Source organism: Plectropomus leopardus, chromosome 22 (genome assembly GCF_026936395.1).
Source record: "Plectropomus leopardus strain MGB_pleo_1.0 chromosome 22, ASM2693639v1, whole genome shotgun sequence".
NCBI lineage: Eukaryota > Metazoa > Chordata > Actinopteri > Perciformes > Serranidae > Plectropomus > Plectropomus leopardus.
Window position 1 is genome coordinate 4946211 of NC_142197.1, and position 19991 is coordinate 4966201.

The following is a 19991-nucleotide window of genomic DNA, read 5'->3' on the forward strand; positions in this document are numbered from 1 at the left end:
GTAGGAAAGCAGACAAGGAGGTAGGAAACACTAGCTGACGAATAAAAATCTAAACAGACAGCTGCTTGAGTTGACGACAGACGTACAGCGCCCCCCAGTGGCTGCTGGGACAGTTTCATACATGACAGACTCCGCCTTCGATGGATGACACACACACACACACTCACACTCACTCTCATACACATACACACGCACAAGCAGCCATTTCATTATAAACTTTATATAAAAGCTCCACATCATTACACTGATGGAGTTAATACACAATATCCTGTTTCTGTGTCGCTCTCCTGATGAGAATAAATGAGTCGCTCGCCTCAAATGAGAAGGTAATGGAATATTGAATAAATGATGTTTCCTCTCCACAGACTATAACGTGTGTGTGTGTGTGTGTGTGTGTGTGTGTGTTTAAAGTTAAAGTGTAAAGGATTCATCTGTACTTTCGAAGTTTCTTTTATTCTTTTTCGAGTCCTGAAACACAGAAGCAGACCTTTAAGCCTTTGACAAAAATGGTTGCGTAAGTGCACCTCACGTTCACACCATCAATGTACATCCAATAAAAGTATTTGTTTTTGTCACTGACAGGCTCAGATTGTTAATATGATTGTGCGATGACATACAAAAAGGATCCCTACAGAGATAAACCTTTTTGTTAGAGAGTTAGATCTTTTTGGTTTAACCAGAAACAGCCCTGAAAAATCACCAAATCTGCCAGACTCACAAACAGTCTTGGGTCGTCTTTCCACTTTTAATCATCAGCTCTGGTTTGGTTAGTAAAACCCTTAATTCACCCAGTTAGATGTGGAAATATGGTGGCTTTATACACGCTAAAATTACTGTTTTTTAAATGGAGTCAGATGGGTTTGACAATGATGATTTCGGGGCTGTTTCTGGTTAAACAAAAGGGTCTTACTCTTTAACAAAAAGGTCTATCTCTGTTGGGATCATTTCTGTAATGTTGTCAGACACACTTAGAATAACAGTCTGAGCCTGTCAGTAGCAAAAACAAGTAAATTTAGTGGACATATATGGCTACCCTTACATGCACACCAGTATTCCCCTATTATTGGAAAATGACAAAATTCTGAATTTGATGTGGGTCATATAAACAGCATATAGTACTGTGATAAAGTAAAAATACTTTTTTTACATTGTACCACTGCTTCACAGCACCGACTTTTTCAAGTGGGTGAAAGACGGAAAGCGAGTCCAACAAATCCTCCTTCGGTAGGAAAAAAAAATCTTATTTTAATGCAAAGAAGCAAAATGAAAGCTGCTTCACCTGCTTTCCCCTTGTCCATATTTTCATAAACCATTCAACATTCAGTGGGCTTAAGGGATATATAACATATAATAGCAATAAATTCAATAAAAACAAATAACGAGTACCAATGCTGTCAAAAGTTAGAATTGCAATAAAATCGGTAAAAAGGATGAAAAAAATTAAATCGCAAACAATTCTGCAACTACTAAAAAAATGCGAAACAGGAAAATATAGGACAATAAAAACAATAAAACTGATTTGAAAAGCAGCATATTAGGGCACATTAACCAGAATATGCATGGCTGCATGTAACCTGGAGTGAATATTAATTTTCTTTACCCATGTAAACAGCTGAGGAGGAATATTGTCTTTTTCAAAATAAGGGCAAAAACTCTGACTCTTTTGTGCATGTAAAAGTACTCATGGACGGTGTGAAAAAGCCTACAATAGTTATATTGCCGCCTGTTTTGCTGCTGTCAGCTGCAGCGCTCTCTCTAAATACTGGACCAACTGCAAAAATTGTTGTTGCCATTAGTTACTTAGACACAAAAATATGGGAAAATAGGGTCCAAGGTGGAAAAATACAGAAGTTACCATTAAAAATTGGGATGATGTGTCTTTACAATCTCCATTTTCTCCTCGTTACAGTCTGACCTCCTTTAGACTGATGTTAACACACATCCTGCTCGACTAATCACACCACACACATAACAAGGAGGGCGCGGCTAATTGCTAATGAAGAAGAAAGTGTTATCCTCCTGCTCACGAGTACACTCTAACATAAAGGCGAGTCAGTCTCCGTGTCTCTGTGTGTGTGTGTGTGTGTGTGTGTGTGTGTGTGTGTGTGTGTGTGTGTGTGTATGTGTGTGTGTCACCTGCCTGTCTTTGTAACGAGCCTCGTTAGTGTGGAAAGAAAATGTGCTGATTGGTGGCCAGCGGCTGTGTGATTAATCGGGTATTTTTTGCCAAGTTGTGAATTTAGCAGAAAGACAGCAAAGTGGTGAAGTCCTGCAGGAGCCAATTATATTCAATCTCACACACACACACACACACACACACACACACACACATTCTCACTACATATATTTACAGGAAAGACAGGTGAGAGCGAGTGAATTTATTTTAACAGCCGTGAAACCAAATTAAGTGAATACGTGCTACCATGTGAGGCACTGATAAACTACTATATTTTAACGGGGGCTTATTATACAGACTGCCGAAAGACACAACATATCTACCAAGTAGAGAGGATTTCTGGTTTGTCCGATCCTGTGTACGAGCTCATGGCAGTTTGTTTTGATGTCATAATGACACATTTTGGACAAAATTCAACAGTAGTAACACTTTATTCAAACGCTTGGCTGTAGCACCTCTCTGCGCTGATTGGTCAGCGTTTCTGGCTCCTAAATCTCTGCGCCATAATTGCTGCTGCAGAATGATTGTAATGACGAATAGCGACACTTTCTACCCTAAAATGACAAGTGACCAATGAAAGCTAATAAGCCTGCACGTTCTCATCATGTAACATATCGCCACTTTGAAGTGGACTCCTGCGTCTACATATTACGCTAGGTATCCTTCTGCGTCTGCTGTTGACGTTACCATGATGTCAAAACAAGCACATGGTAGGATAACAATGCACATGGTTATGTTTGGGCAACAAAAAGCACATTGCAACCAACACCAGGACGTCAACAAGCGCACATTCTGGCACGGATATTTCGTTTTAGGGAAAAGAGTCACATGATATGGTGTAGAAAAAATAACCATAACATTCAGACAGGAAGTGAACACCAGACTCCTGCACGAAAGTCCAGGGTTTGTTGGATCTATCCACTGGCCCTCCCACCCGCCGCATAGGGACCTTCATGCTCCTTCTACTACATCGTGACCTTGCAGCATTTCAACCTGACGCCGTCCAGAAGCGTATCATGCAGATGTGACAGATTCCAACTAACGTTCACAAATGACGCCGACTGTCCGCATAACTTGATGGTGCAGCAGGTACCGTCCGGTTGTCCAGCAGTGTATAATAACACTGCGAATACAAAGACACAATAGGTGTATTTTAGTGTCGGGATCTCAGGCCAAAATCACTGCAAAGGCGACGGTATTTGATGACTTCGGAGTGAGAATGGGCTGCTCTGAACATGCAGTCCATGTTTGCGGTTGTTTCACGTTATAAAGAATTTTTTCACTTTTCTTCTGCTGTGTAAGTTTTCTGAACTAGTATCTGAGATAATTCTGATTTCTGACTATCACTATAGGCCTTTCTCTATTAGATTTTTGCTGACAGTAATTTTTCAATTTTATTTAAATTTATTTCATTAACATATTTTAGATTTTATAGTTATCTCTGAATGTGTGGTACTGATTCTGTTTTTTGTTATAGCCTCTAAAAATGTTGCATGGCAGCTCTAAAATGTGCTTAATTCCACATGAAGTATTTCTTTGTCGACGTTAATCAGCAGAATGTTTAATAGCAGGATCATTTTCAGTGATTTAGGTATTATTCACAACCGCATGATCACACACCTTCACACATTGTATAAAAATACACATATTTAAAGGTGAGGAAAGGTGGCAGATTGTCAGCACATTTTCACACCTTGTGACATTACGTTAAGAGAAACTGTGAAGCTACAGAGACGTTTAACAAACCAATTAGTGGCGATAATTTATGTCTCTCTTCTTGTAGAATCCAATAGAATTTTTAATAGACCCTTGAAGGGTTCATTTGTTACTACTCGACAGAATTAATCACAATTCAGTTGCATTTTTCCACAACAGCAAATATGAATATTGATGATATTTTTCAAACTGATAAACACACTCAGCGTTATGTGACAACAATCAGTGACATCATGTTCGTGTTTCAGCCAGAGGACTACCGCGGTAACAACAGCAGTGTCAGATATTACAGAATAATGTAATAACTAGATATACCGCTACATGGTTGTATGCATCGGCACATCAGTCAGGTTGTACTCACAGTTAACATCCACGTCTGTGAAAACATGGACGCTTCACACACAGCTTCGTTCTGGCGGCACAGACCATCTTTGCAATCGGCACAGTTTAGAGTTAGGGACCCCAGATTCTTGAGTTATGGCCAAAAACATGTTTCATGTGGTCACGGTGACCTTGACCTTTGACCTTCAGCCATAAGATTCCAATCAGTTCATTATTGAGTCCAAGAGAAAGTTGAATGTGCAAAATTTGAAGAGAAGTTGAGAAAAGGATAGTTTTACGCACTTCGTGTAGGTCGTGACAGTGATTCCCTTAAGGCCATGTTCAGATATTTTGCACATGAAAATGAGACAGATGCAAGGTCACAGTGACCTTGACCTTTAAACACCAAATTCTAATTAGCTCATCGTTGAGTCCAAGTTAATGTTTGCGTCAAATTTGAAGAAACTCCCTTGAGGTGTTCTTGACATACCCTTTTTCACAAGAATGGAATTCAAGCTCACCTTGACCTTGACCTTTGACCACCAAAATATAAGCAGTTCATCCTTGAGTCTACTCGAACATCTGTGACAAATTTGCAGAAATTCCCAAGAATGCGCCAGATGGAGGGACGTACAACCCGCTAACATAATACTTAAAGCCTTGGCATAAAAAATAAATAGAATTTAGAATAAAACTATTTTTTCCAAAACATAGTGGAGGAGTTTGAAATCATTTTTTGTTTTGTTTGTCCTTTGTATCCTCCAGTGGTGGAATGTAACCATGATTTTGTGAGCGAACAGCACTCAGACACACCTATAATTATGTGTATATAAACATTTACCGCCCGTAAACTTATTATGAATGTTGAAGTTAGCTATTAAGACCAAAACCATTTTTGTACCAGGCTGCAAACATCTTTATTTTTGCTGTAAAGTTTGGCATTTTAACACAGGAGTCTGTGAGGATTGACTCGCTCTTGGAGCCAAGTGGCCATTAGAGGAACTGCAGTTTTTGGCACTTCCAAAGCTCTGGAGGTTGCTGCTTGATGTTTCTGTCAGGATTTGGTGGAGACCAAAACCAGAGTTTAAAGAGTGGAAATATTGGACTGAATCCTCATGTTTCTCTGTAACTGCAGGAATAACCGCCTGTTTGATAACACATCAACTTATAATAATGGTGCGACGTTATTGTGCTCACAGCTTGTTTCTGCTGTCACCTACTGGCCACAAAAAAAATGTTATTTCAGATTTAAACCCGTCTGTCTGTCTCTCACTCCGTCTGTCTCCATTTTGTACCTTCTTTCTCCTTTTTTCAGATTTCTCTGTTCAGTGAAGCGATTTATTTTGTTCTCTCCTCGACAGACGAGTTTCTCTGCTGCTTCAACATTTTCCTGCTCTGATTCACATCCTCCCGCGTGTGTGTGTGCGTATGTTCATGTGTGTGTGTGTGTATGCGTGCATGTGTGTATGCGTGCATGTGTGTGTTGATAACAGTGCTCCTCTGATAATCAGCCACAATTACGTCCCAATAGAAAGGGAGAGAAGAATTGGGAGGAAGCTATCAAGAGGAAAGCATTGATATGGTAATATCTGTCACACACACACATATACACACACACACACACATAAACACACACAGAGGGCTGCAGTGTGACAGCAGTAGAATAGGAGGTTGCATACTCTGTCTCACAAACCTTTTATTTCAACACAAGACTGAAACTACTCATTAGAGACAGAGAGAGGAGAGAAAGCGTCCATCATTCTCATCACTTCTGATTATTTTCTGCACTTTTTTCATTGTCTCTCTTCAATTCATGCAATATTTTTGGGGGGTTTATGGTTTCTAAATAGATGTTTCTGTCAGTTTTCTCACAACTCAGTCTATTTTAGATTCTTCAGTTTGGCATTTATGTCAATTTTAGCACTTATTTTGATGTACTTGTCTGTTTAAATGCCTTTAGTCAGATATTTCTGTCGGTTTTAGATAATTTAGTTTGTCGTTATGTCAGTTTTACAATTTGGTATTTGTGCTGGTGTTTATCTTTCTGTCAGGTTTTGGCTCTTAAGTTTGATATTTCTGTTGGTTTGTGAGTCTTTAATTTGATATTTATGTCTCTTTTCAAGTCTTTAGTTTGATATTTATGTTGGTTGGATATTTTTGTCAGTTTTAGAGTCTTTACTTTCACTTCTGGTGGGTTTTAGGGCCTTGAGTTTGATATCTATGTTAGTTTTGGAGTCTTTGTAGTGTGGTATTGTGAGATCTTTTTATTTCTATTTATGTCAGTTTTAGAGTCTTAAGAATCAGCTTTAGTATTTTTAGTTTAATATTTTGTCAGTTTTAGAATTAAAGTTTGATATTTTTTTTCAGTTTTGTGTCTTAAGTTTGACATTTTGTCAGTGTAGGGGTTTAAAGGTCGACATTTCTATCAGTTTTAAAGTTTTAGGTTTGATATTTCTGTAAGTTACTTTAAAGTTTTAAATTCAGTCAGTTTTAGTCTTTAGTTTGACATTTTGTCTCTTTAAGTCTCAAGTTTGATATTTTGTCAGTTTTAGAGTCTTACATTTGATAAATTTGTCAGTTTGAGGCTTAAGTTTGATATTTTGTCATTTTGGGAGTTTTAAATTTGATTTTTATGTTATAGTCTTTAGTTTGCTTTTTGTCAGTTTTGGGGCTTTAAGGTTGTCATTTTGTCAGTTTAAGGCTTAAGTTTGATATTTTGTCAGTTTTAGAGTCTGTAGTTTGTCATTTCTTTCTTTTTTTAGAGCCTTAAGTTTGATGTTTTGCAGTGTTGGAGCATGTATGCATTTCGTCGTGCTCTGTCCTTAGATCGTGTGCTGTTTTTTACACGCTCAGACTCTTGCTCATGGGCACAGAGGCAGTCGGTTTCCAACCTGCAGCTGCCTGTTACCATGGTTACCTCAGAGAAAGACAGAGAGAGAGAGTCTGTCATTCATTCCTCTCTCTCTTGTTCATGTCAGTTCAGGTTTCTGAGCCTGACAGGATTATAACCTGACATGAAACGCTGAACGCACGCACACACACACACGCACACAGTCTGTGACATTGAGAGAAAATAGAATTGAAGGCTGCAGAGTCACAGTACAAATCAGACGCTATTTACCCTGGAGCTCACACATACACAACACAACACACTCTACAACACACACACAGACACACAATAATGCAAACACACTGCCGTAGCTCTCTAGTTTGAATACCAGCCCGGGTTGAATGTGTGTGTGTGTGTGTGTGTGTGTAAAGTAGCAGAGGATTCAGCAGCAAAGCAAAATGTGCACAAGGCTTCACACACTTAATAAAGCCTTTTTAAACCCGGTTAAAGGTTTACACGGACAAATAATCAGGTTTCTGCAGCTGAAATCGAGCTGCATTAGCCCGCTCTCCTTATGGACGCCCCCTCATCCCCCCATCAAGGGCTTAACCTCCCAAAAAAGAGGTGCTGAGTTTCAAAACCATCCTCATTTTTGTCCGTGTGATGAATCTGTATTGAACTAGAAGCAGAGTTTCACCCGATAATTCAAAACACTTAATCACAAAGGTCACTATTTGTTCTGTAAACATCAATTTATTGTAACTGTGTTTGTTTTGTAACATTAAAAAAACACAAATGTTAATGAATTAATTAACATTAATAATGAATAAAGGCTGAACAGTTAGTTCTACATTTATTTTTTCAGAGGACAACAAACAAAAAGCATGCGAAATTGTCCCACAGCCACCAAAGTCATTTGTGGTTTTATGTTTATTTCTGCGGCTTCATTTTTATTTTTTATTTTTTAGTTAAAGATGGAAATCAAGCCGAGATTTAGAAACGCTACCGGACAGGTGACCATGCAGTTGTCTTCAGGGGAGTTTTCTCAAAAAGTTACGGATGAATGACTGATCTGGCCGACTGGGCACATGCCCATGGGCCCAAAGTGTCAGGGGGCTCCCTGGTCTCATTTGCAAAAATGTCAAATGTCAGTGTAACAGGTACTGACCATACAGAGGGTACACAAAATCACAAAGAGATGCAAAGGAACTGCAAAAAGACACAAAACAACTACAAAAATGTATATGACAACCACAAAAAGACACAAACAACTGAAACGGAGACACAAAATTACTACAAACAAAACAACCAACAAAAGACACCAAAACACCCCCAAAGAGACCCAAACGAATAAAACAACCATAAAGACACATAACAACTACGAATAAAACACACAACAGTTACAGAGAAACAAAATCTGACTACAAAAAAAAACACAAAACAACCACAAAGAGACACAAACCCCCAAAAAGATGCAGAGCAACTACAAAGACACACAAACTACTAAAGAACAAAACAAAACAATGACAAGAGACACAGAATAACTACTAAAAGACATTAAAAAAAGACAGAAAATTAACAAAGACACATAAAACAATCACAAGGAAACAAAACAATACCACAGAGAGGTACAAAACAACCAAAAAGAAGCTTAAATGAGTAGAAATATATATATATATATATATACTATATATATATATATATATATATACTATATATGATTGATCAGCCAGGAATTCTGCTTACTCTGAGAGCGTACTACTATCTGCAACAGAAAATGAAATCAAGTCGAGTTGAGCCGCACCATAAAGTGAAAATGGGACACAATACTTAACTTATGTTCAAATATCCACAAAACAGTTTTAATGTTTTGCATTTTAGCCTCTTTTTTTAGCCTGTTAGCATTTAGCTCAGAGCACCACAGTCCCTCAAAGATCTGCTAGCGCTGCTGCAAACACAAAGCTAATTTTAGAAGCGGTGTGATGGCACACAATGTCAACGGAAAGACACGATTACATTCAAATTCCTCCAGGGCTGCACAAATTGAAGATGTTTTAACCTGAGCCAAAAAAATGCACATATCCCCAATTTGATTTGTGAATTTGCTACAGAGACAAAAAGCAGAGACTGGAGGGAAACATCAGAAAGACCGGGGTCTCTGCTGCACTTTAGCCTCAGAGGATTTGGCCAATTAGTGGCTCTGTCATCTCATGCTGCTTTGAAAGGTTAGCACTCGATATATCAAAGTGCTGACTGACACGCCTCTTTTGATCGCTGACAGATGCTTTGTAGCTTTGAATGGACTGTTAATGAGCTCTCAGCCCTTTTCTTATAAGTCGTCACAGTATTTTGATTACGTGCTGTAAAATGACAAGTGGATGTGTGGCGTTCTCGTACTCGATTGACTGTAAACTTACATTTCTTCAGACCAGGTTTCAGTCTTTGCTCTCCACCATGATCGAGGCTAGGGGAAGGAACACAGTCGAAATTAAATGCCATCACCTCTCCAAGGTGGTATTTCCATTCACCGTCACTCATATCCTTTATTTTAAATCATCCAAATGTGACAGGCAATTTTTTGCGGTGTTAGTTCATATTTGAAAGTGTCAAGTTTCCAATCTGGATCCTCGAATCCAGCAGACAATAACTTCACTCCTGGATGATTGTAGCTCAGGTCTGGTTCTCTTAGTACTAAAATTGACTTTTTTTTGGGTCAATCAGGACAAAACAAAGTGGCTGAACAGTGAAGCCAATACTGAAGTGCAAAAATCTGAATCACCACTGAAAACCTGCAAATCGGTTCACACTGCAGAAACTCTGGTTGCCTTGTCTCACAGTTAAAGGTTTTTTTTAAATGGGTTTTGGTTAAAAGTCTGGAAAAAGGTCTGGAATAAAGATGTCAGTACTTCTTTGTGATGTCTTTGGTTTCCCGGATACATTTGTGGATTAGCTCTGCTTATAGAAACCTGTCTCCCATCAGTAAATTCAGTTTGCTGAAAGTGAAGGGAAATACAAGGTGCACATCTTAATTGGTTCTTTGCAGTCCAACACAAACGTATGCACAAGATGTTTTGCCAGGTCCTGCATCTCCGGTCGTCTGCACGGGTCTTATGGCTTTGTGGTTTCCGATAGGGCTTTTGAATGTGTTACTTGGCTCTGTTGGTGTTTCCGTCTCTCCGTCTTCCCCTTATTTGGATCTGCATGACCTCTTGCTGTTTATTGATGTCTGTATCTGCCCCGGCTGTGATGAACAGCTCTGTTTAGATATCATCCAAACGCTCCAGGTCCATCCTGTCGGTCATGCCCTCTTAGATACACAAAAACTCGCTCTGGAGGAGTTTGCGTTGGTGCAGTAGGATTATAAAGGGAGGGCATGTTGGATTCACTTTCTGACCCTGCTTTGAAACCAGCATAATCAATTTTGGATCCATTGTCAGTGCTTGGACCCACATGTGTGGAGAACCAACCAAATCACTGGGAAAAAAAGGCTTAGTTGCACATTTCTGCAAAACACAGATACTGTATGTTACATTCATGCATTAGTCTGTTGCGGATATGTTGAAACTTTGCGAACCAAAAAAACTTTAGGAACAAAAACCCATCGGTTATGTTTTGGAAAAGATCTTTTTTTGGCTTAAAATACCCACATTTAGAGACAAAAGCTGTTGGAAATGGAAAAACACCCTGTTTTGTTTGTTTGTTTGTTTGTTTGTTTGTTTGTTTGTTTGTTTGTTGGTACTGAACAGTAATCTGCAGTTTGACAGGCCTCTCTCCTCACTCCTATGTCCTCTGTATTCTGCTGCAAAGATTAATCGATTAGTCGTCAGATATTACATTAATTGTTGATTTGAAAATCTATTCATCGATTTGAGTAATTTTTAAGAAAAAAAATCTAAATTCTTTGATTTGAGTATCTTGAGTGTGAATATTTTCTGGATTTTTTACTCCTTTGTGACAGTAAACTTAATAAAAACTATATTAATATTTATAATAACTATATATTTAAAATTATGTTACAAACTAGAATTTTTAACACCTTTTTCTGGTCATGTCTTTGTTGTTGTTGGGTTTTTTTTTTAACTAACTTTTAACTTATTTTTAGGTTATTTTTGGTACCTTTTACTATTTTTTTTAATTAATTAATTTTTTGCAAATTTTTGGATAGTTCGTCTTTCGTTGCTCATTGACTTTTTCCTATACCTTTTTCCTTTTTTGAAATCAAGCTAAATTTCTCAGGTTTCAAAGGGTTAAGTGAGGTACAAATGTGCTAAAACTCTGCTGTCATGTCTTACACATGTTCAGTTTGAACCCCTCTCTTCACAATGTGGAAATTAGGAACCGAACTATGAGTAACCATAGCAACAAGTCTGTCACTTTGTGGGATGACTGCCACTAACGGACAGTAATTAACTTTTTTACCGGAGCTTTTCTGTAATTATGTTTTACAGCGTAATTACTCTCTTTAATGGTGCAGTAGATTACTGTAATTATTGAGTCATGTCATCAGACTGTTAAATATTCATGTGTCGGCTGATGATGAATCTTTTATTTAGCCAATAATTATGGCTGTTGACAGTCATTTTGTTTATGGTCGTTATTATGAACAGATTGTGAGAGTAAAAAAATAGAAATATTCTGAGAGAAAAGTGTTATTTTAATACAGCCCTGTCACCAGAATTAAATGGCACCATGGTACATTTCTGCAAACCTGGGATATGTTACATTTATACAGAGAGACACCTGCCAAGCTGCAGACCAACAAACAACAAAACCGTTGTTTCTGATCAGCTTTTTGCTGTTTTCTACAGAATTTTATGCACCAAACGTTTTGTAGCAAATAATTTTTCCAGTCTCTGGATAGTGCCACAAAAGCAGTTATTTCAAGCCAACTGCAGTGTTGTTGAAATGTAAAGTTTCCACGTATCCACTACATATTATCTTGCAAATGTTACATATCTGTACTTTGCAGAAATGTACATTTTTCTGGCTAAGGTCTCATTTAAAATGTTGTAAAAGTCATAATATATATATATATATATATAATACAAGGAAAAAGTCATGGTGTTATGGGGAAATGGCCCATAAGTTTTTTTTAAATTGTAATTTTGCAAACCCAAAGTTACAATATTTTTTAAAAAATCAATATATTATTATTTTAATATTACTGTATTCTTTTTTATTTTAACGATCTGCTGTGAGAGCAGACTGCCAGCTCTTTCCTTACTTTTGCGAAGTTTTGCTCCATCAGAAAAACACTTTATTATTACAGATTTTAGGATACAGATTCAAAATGTCTATAACTGTGATGTGTTTTGAGGCTGAAACATTGCAGTGTTTGGATGAGGCATCAAAATCAAAAAACATGAATCTTATTCCAAACAGTGGTCCTAGCACTGTTGTAGTATAGATATTTATTTGTAATTCCTGCGAGTGGTGTTGATCCTCTAACCTAAAAACTGTTCACAGCTGCTGCAGTGAAGTTAGTTTCATGTTGACGTCTACTTTTTCACACTGCACAGATCAACACATACACACACACACACACATACAAACACACACACACACACACACACACACACACACAGAGTTTTGATACTACAGTAATTGTGTGCAGTAGTGATGTCGGATTAATAGGCGCCTCAGGCTGCAGATACAAACCTTAATCATCCATCAGCTCTGACAGCTGATATAATGATTACACAGCACACAAACAGGATCTGTCATCTCGCACTGTTTTCTCCACCACTCTGGAGGAAACAACCAATTTACTCTGAACATTTCAATTAAATCTCTCTGTCTTAGTGTACTCTATCTCCCTGCAGCTGATTGGCTGTGAAATACTGCAGAGCACAACAAAAAGTACTCAAACTTACCACAAAGTACCGCAGTACTGGAGAAGAATATGTTAAACAGTGGCAAGCACTCAGATCCTTTACTATAGTAAAAGAGCTGCAACCAAACAGTGAAGTTACTCAGTTACAAGTAAAAGTCCTGCTTAAGTTTTTAGTCATTAAACTGTAGTTAAAGTAGCTCATTTGACACCCAGGTGCCAAGGTGCACTTTTCAAAACCAACAAACAACAAAACTATTTTTTTGGTGAGTAAATGCTGTTTCCTGTGGCTTTTTAGGCACCAAATGTATACATTTTTTGTAGCAATCTGACGCTGTTTTTCCAGCACAGATGACGACAAAAAGTGGCAATTTTTACAAAGGCATTGCAGTGTTTCCAGCCAGGAAAGTGGCATAAAAAGCAGTCATTTTTTACCAAGATTTCACACTGTGTCCTGCCAGGATAGCATCATTAAAAGTAGTTTTTTTGTTTTCTTACCAAAAAATTGAAGCATTTCCGGCAAGGATAGTGACATGAAAAGCTGTCATTTTATTGTGTCATTTTCTGCCGGGATAGTGTCACAAAATAAAGTTGTTTTTACCGATACACTGCAGCGTCTTGTGCTGGGATAGAAGGAAAAAAAAAAGCTGTAAATTTTTACCAAGGCATCACAAAAGTGACATGAAAAGCAGTCAGTGTTTGAACAGAGGCATTGCTGCATTCCTTGCCAGGGTAGTGACGAGAAAATCGGTTGATTTTTGCAGAGACATTGCAGCATTTTCTGCTGAGATAGTGGCACCAAAAGCAATTGCTTTTTAGAAAGATATTGCAGCATCTCCTACCACGATAGCGGTACCAAAAGAAGTCGTTTTTACTAATACATCACAGCCTGTCCTGCCACAACAGTGCCACAGGAAGTGACTGTTTTTTATGAAGACATTGCAGTGATTCCTGCCAGAATAGTGGCACAAAAAGTTGATATTTTTTTACTGAGACATCACTGCATGGCTTGCTGGGATAGTGACATTAACAGAAGTCGCGTTTAACAGAGACATGGATGCGTTTTCTGCACGTATGCATAGTGGTCAGTTCAAAACGAAGGCACATAAAGAGAAAACAAGTCTGTAAAAGTTTCAGAGGAAAAGGAATATAGACTTTTTCCAGTATTGGAGCTAAAAATATGAGGGTGGTGCTGAAGGTCATTAAGTTATTTGCCCATCGTCGTCACGTTTTTCATTAACTTCCTGCAGTAGGATGATGAATTTAAACTTTTCTATAGGCAAACACAGGTTTACAGATTAATTATGGAAACCCTTTCCTAAAACAAGCTTGGATTCATTTTCGGAGCTCATTTAAAAACATAAGACTGGACCGTGTTCAATGCAAACCAAACAACACAGAGTGAACAGCAGAAGAAAACAGGAGCAGAAAAGACAGACTGAAGCTGCTGGCAGCTGCAAAAACGCCACTCGCCATCAGAGGAGGAAGATTGTGTAAATCTGCTTAAACAGACTTTAGCTTCATGCAACATTAATGTGAAGAGCTGCTGACAATACAGAGGGCTGGCCGTGCAGCCGCCTGACTGACAGCTGAGTGTGTGGTGGAGTCACTCATGTGATAAACTCACTGCTGTCTGCAGAGCTGGACATTACATTCAATTATTACAGCATCAGCTCAGTATTGATGTTTGCACAGTTTATGGTATTAATTTAAAACAGTCTTCAGGCTTCAGACCAGCTCTGTGAGGCTGTTAAGGAAACTGATTTGAAAGTTCTTTTTCATTCTTGTCTAAAATTGTTGCAAAATTTAAAAATAAATACAGTCTTAAACCACGTCGTTTACAATTACACATCATTTAAGTTAAAACAGGTTTAATTTTCTGCATTTTCTCACATCCTTCTCACAAGTTGTTTGACCCAGAAGCTGTGAAAATAATGTGGCATAACTTGTGGGACAAATGCATGTGTGTGTGTGTGTGTGTGTTTGGCTTTAGGTATCTGCATTTTTTCCCCAAACTGCTGCAGTTCCTCACCTGTCCATCAGGTGTCCTCACTGTGTTTCGCAGTTAATCCCCTCAGCAGACAGGTGCTTTTCAGTCCTGGTTAACTCAGCCTGCAAAAAAACATTTAACTCCTGATATTTGATTATATAGTTTCAATCTTTTTTTCTGAAAATTTATTTTAGTTTTTATCAAATTAGCTCCTGATATTTTTTTAAATTTTAGTCTTTTTTCCTGAAAATTTATTTTAGTTTTCAAATTTTATTTGTTGTAGTTTTGTTTTTAATTTTAGAGACAAAAACACATTTTAGTGATGTTTTCATCCTATATTTTGAACTTTTATGCCTTCTCAGTTTTTTTATATCCAGCTGTCGCCATCTTTGTTGTGTACAGTTACCATTAAAGGTGTTGTTGTGAAGGTTAATGACTCTGCAGTGATACAGCAGACTGACTCACCTCAGTAAATCCAGCCGTCTCTCCCGCTCACCTGACATTAGCTCTGGCACAGCTACCTGCTCTGTCCTCTGCAGATCAGTCAGCTGATCACTCACTTATTCACTGAAATGCTGTTTATCTTCTGAGTTCAGCCTGACAGAAGCAGCTAAAACATCAGATAAGGCAGTGATTTATCTTCAGATAGATGGTTGACTGTCAAAGTTAATCCTAGAACTGACTCATTGTTTCCACATCACTTCATCATGTTAGAAGCGGTTTGTCTCGGCTGTTTAGTTGCTGCTGTTTTCTCTGTGGATCGTAGGTTAACCCCTCGAAACCTGGATCCATATCAGTTTTCTTGTGCCGCATTTAGACTCCTTTCACAAGCTATTTAACCCTTTGAAACTTGAGCAAACTGGTTTGAAAAGGCAAGAAATGTGCCCAAAACTGTAAGACATTAGCATTAGGTGGCAGTTTAGGGGAGAAAATTTTCCTGAAAAAATTGAATTTATTTTTTTAAAAATGTAATGTTTAAAATTAGGTTCCAGAGAAAATATAGTAGAATATATAAAATAATTACTATTTCTAGATAATTTTTGTGTTATTTTTTGCATTTTTTAAAGTGTTATTTATTTCTTTATTTTTTGCTTTTTTTCAGATGATTACTTTGTAACTTTTTTTTGCTGATTTTTGGGCTGTGTCTTGTTAAGTTACTTATTACCTTCTCCCCAAGTTTTTGAAAGAAATCAAAACCAGTTAATTTTAAAATTAATATTTTATCTGCTTGCAATTACATTAAAGAGTGTTATAATCATTAATGAATATTTATATGGTGCTTATAAATGCTTAAAGTGAATGTTTTTTGTATTCTTGTAGAGTAATCTTGTGGTGCTATAATTATCCAGTTCAGTTGTGTGTTTGTGTATGTGTCTCTAGCAGCAACCTGTTTGTCAGGAGGGAGTTTCTGATCCCTCGCATTTAGACTGACAGCGTGCTGCAGGTTGGATCAGTTTCCATCTGAGGATCAATTAAACTTATTTTATCACATTTCCAACAAGTCAGCAGCGCACACAGGTAAGTACAATCAGTTATTTGATATTGTGTTTTAGCTGTTAAATGTAAAATGTATATTTAGAGGATAAAATGGTCACCTCTGTAGGCTTGGCCGGTAGCAGTTTGCTAAAATATGACTCAGTCTCATTCTGAACAAGGAAGTGCTGCATTACGGGTGTGTGAAGTTAACATGCATGTTTTGTCATGAAACTTTCCAGCACTGTAACTGACAGGAATTTAAGATCAGCTGCTGTTTTATATGAAGGGAACACTTTAACAACAGCTACTTTTCAAGCTTACAGTGAGTTGTTACTGAGGAGAGCGAACAAAACAGTATTACAGCTAAAGTTTTAGTTTGTAGTTGCGTCCGCAGAAAAATGCCGGTCACCAAAAGAAAATGTTGGCATTGTACGTTTCTGCAGAACATGAAAATGTTGCATTTGTACATTTCATAGGTATCATATAAATGTTTCTAAAGTGACGAAATATATTAGCTGACATTGTCATACAGGAGAAGGGAATGGTGCCAAGCTTTCAGTCACTGTTCAAGACTTACAAACAACAAAACGTGTGATTTAAAGAGTTATTGCTGTTTTCCTAGCTGGGATAGTGCCATGAAAAGTATGCATTTTAAGCCTAAAACATTATCACTTCCAAACCATAACCATGTGTTTTTTGTGCCTAAACCTAACCCCACGCAGAATTGTTGAAATGCAAAGTTTTAACGTATTTGTTAAATAATAACGTGCAAATGTCAGATGTATCTGTGGTTTGCAGAAAAGTATTATTCCAACATCTTTTTCTGGTCATCGGGTTGGTAATAACATGCCAAATTTACAGCATCATCTTCAGTTAGGATTTTAAAACTCCTGACAGATGCATAAACAATAACCATGCACACGCTTTTCCCCTCATGTGTTCTTCACATCAGGCATACGGTGTTTTAGATTAGATAGCTGCAGATTAAATGATAAGAATTAGATTAGATATAAATTGAGAGACAGAAAGAAAAGGTTTAAGGTTGTTTGCCAACTTGCAAAGTGTACTTACATTTCACTTTGTGATACACGGGAATAAAATGTAGGGTACATTGTATGTAAACTCAGATTTGCTGTGCATTGTAGGTATTTTACAGTGCACTATATAGTGGATGAACTTAACCACTGAGAATCTGAATACTACTACAGAATGGCAAACACTACATAGTGCGCTATTTCCGTGATAGGGAACAGTTTCAAACACAGTTTTAGACGTGACTCTGCTCAAAGATTTATCCATCTGGCCCTTGCAGTCTGAGCCCAGATTAAGTCAAACTTTCTCTTTGGTTCCAGGGTTTCAACATGTCGACTGCCAACTGTCTGCAGACTGAGGATCAGCTTCTGTGCTGCATCTGCCTGGATGTGTTCACGGATCCAGTCACGCTACCGTGTGGACACAACTTCTGCAAAAACTGCATCACACAGCACTTAAATTTCAATTCCCACCGCCAGTGTCCCATGTGTAAAGAGCAAGTTAATAAGAAATGTAAGCTTAAGGTGAATACTTTCATATCTGAGTTGGCTGATCAGTTCAGACGGTCAGCAGGAAGTAAAGCCAGTGACAGCTCAGAGCAACGAGTTGACACACCGGCAGAAGTTTCCTCTGACGTTCCTACTCGTACTAAACGTACTGGGCTAAAATCCTGCCTGTGGTTACTTCTGGCATGTCTAATCATCTACTTTGCAATTAACCTAAATCTTCACCAAACAATATCCAGCCTGACAACTCATCAGCTGTTTGATACAGAGGAGAACGTCGCGGTCAGCATGTGTCCTGAGCACGGCAAACCTCTGGATCTCTACTGCAAGAATGAAAACATGGCCATTTGTCAGACCTGCGCTGAGTCAAGTCACAGATTTCACCACATTGTTCCTCTGAAAGAAGAATATGAAGAAAAAATGACAGAGCTTTGGAAAACAGAGGCTGCAATTCTGCAGAATATCGTGGAAAGGCAACTGAAGATACAGGAGATCAAACACTGGGCAAAGCTCAGCAAGGAAGCTGCAGACAGAGAGACTGATGATGGCGTTCACGTCTTCAGCGGTTTGATTCAGTCTTTAGAAAAAGCTCGGGCCGAGCTCATCGAGAGGATCGAAGCGAAGCAGAAAACAACAGAGACACAGGCCATAGATTTCATCCAAAAGATGAAGCAGGAAATCTCTGAGCTGATCAGGAGACGTGCTGAGGTAGAGCAGCTCTCACACTCTGAAGATCACCTCCACCTCCTGCAGAGCTTCACATCCGTGAACGTCGCTCCACCCGCCAACCACCTGCCAGACATCAGCATCTGTCCAGTGTCCCATGAAGAAATCCTGAGGACAGCTCTGGTGACTGCGCTGGATCAGCTGACAGAGAAAGTCAGAGATAAGATGGAGAAGCTGCGTGAAGCTGAGCTGATGAGCGTCCAGCAGAGTGCAGTGGATGTGACTCTGGATCCTGACACGGCGCATCCTGCTCTCGCTCTGTCTGATGATGGGAAACAAGTGCATCACAGTGGCGTGAGAAACAAACTCCCAGACAGCTCAAAACGATTTGAACGTCAGCATTTTGTGTTGGGGAAGCAGGGATTCTCTTGTGGAAGATTTTACTACGATGTTCAAGTTAAGGGCAAGATGATGTGGATTTTAGGCGTGGCCAAAGAGTCTGTTGAAAGGAAGAAAAATACTGAACTCAACCCTGAGAATGGCTACTGGACTATTTTTCAGTCTCGGAAACACTCGTTTGCACTGGCTAGCAGGGCTGTGTCTTTCTCTGTGAATGACCCTCCTGACAGGGTGAGAGTGTTTGTGGACTACGACGAGGGTCTGGTCTCCTTTTACAACGCAGATTCTGCAGCTCTTCTTTACTCCTTCACTGGATGCTCCTTCACTGAGAAGCTCTACCCTTTCTTTAGTCCTGGTAGTATTGACTCTGCCGCTCTGATTATCTCTCCTGTCAATCAACACAGATGAAACTAATCATTGCTTTTGCACCAACCAGCGGCCGCAACTCGATAATCGTTAAGGCCCAGACGCATCAAACCAACATCAGAGAATTAGCAGAGACCAAAGCCCCCTGCTGCGACGCCTTACAGTGTTTGTGTCTTGGCCAAAAAGTTGCACGCTTACTCCATGCCACACAAGTTTATCTAGGACAATATTTCAATCCCGCTCGGATTTTCATCAGGTCAAAATGTTTGAGAAATAAAACCCTGCTTGTATCTATACATAATGCACACCAACAGGCTGACGAGCTCTACGGTTGCAGGTGCGGTTAACTTACAGTGATGTCAAGGTCATATTACAAAACATCAAACATTTCTCAGTTGAGAAACATTATATCAGGATTCTTTGTATCAAAATTCATCTTTTTGTCAAAATACTTCACATTAAAATCCATCATTCAGCTACATCACCTGTGTTCAAAGTTGATAAAAAATGAGCATAAGGCAAAGAGAGTTTCAATATTTTCATTATGTGCTCAGTGTCATCTTTTAGTGTTCATTTGAAGAAGACATTTTTTGACATTTTTACAGTGATGTAAAATAGATATTTTTAAGGGCGTTTTTTATGTGACAGAAAGTTATATTAAAGGTTGTTTTTTATTACTTGTA

General features: G+C 38.5%; 1 protein-coding gene across 1 annotated transcript; it reads left to right on the forward strand.

The window, feature by feature from the left end:
• Positions 1-16269: 16269 nt before the first annotated feature.
• LOC121961392 (E3 ubiquitin-protein ligase TRIM21-like) lies at positions 16270-19991 on the forward strand. The gene is made up of 2 exons (XM_042511369.2): positions 16270-16381; positions 17692-19991. The coding sequence occupies exon 2, from the start codon at positions 17701-17703 to the stop codon at positions 19348-19350; it is 1650 nt and encodes a 549-aa protein (XP_042367303.2). The 5' UTR covers positions 16270-16381; positions 17692-17700; the 3' UTR covers positions 19351-19991.

Bases quoted from the DNA above. Each gene is read 5' to 3' on its own strand.
- LOC121961392 (XM_042511369.2), top strand. From the start codon at position 17,701: ATGTCGACTGCCAACTGTCTGCAGACTGAGGATCAGCTTCTGTGCTGC.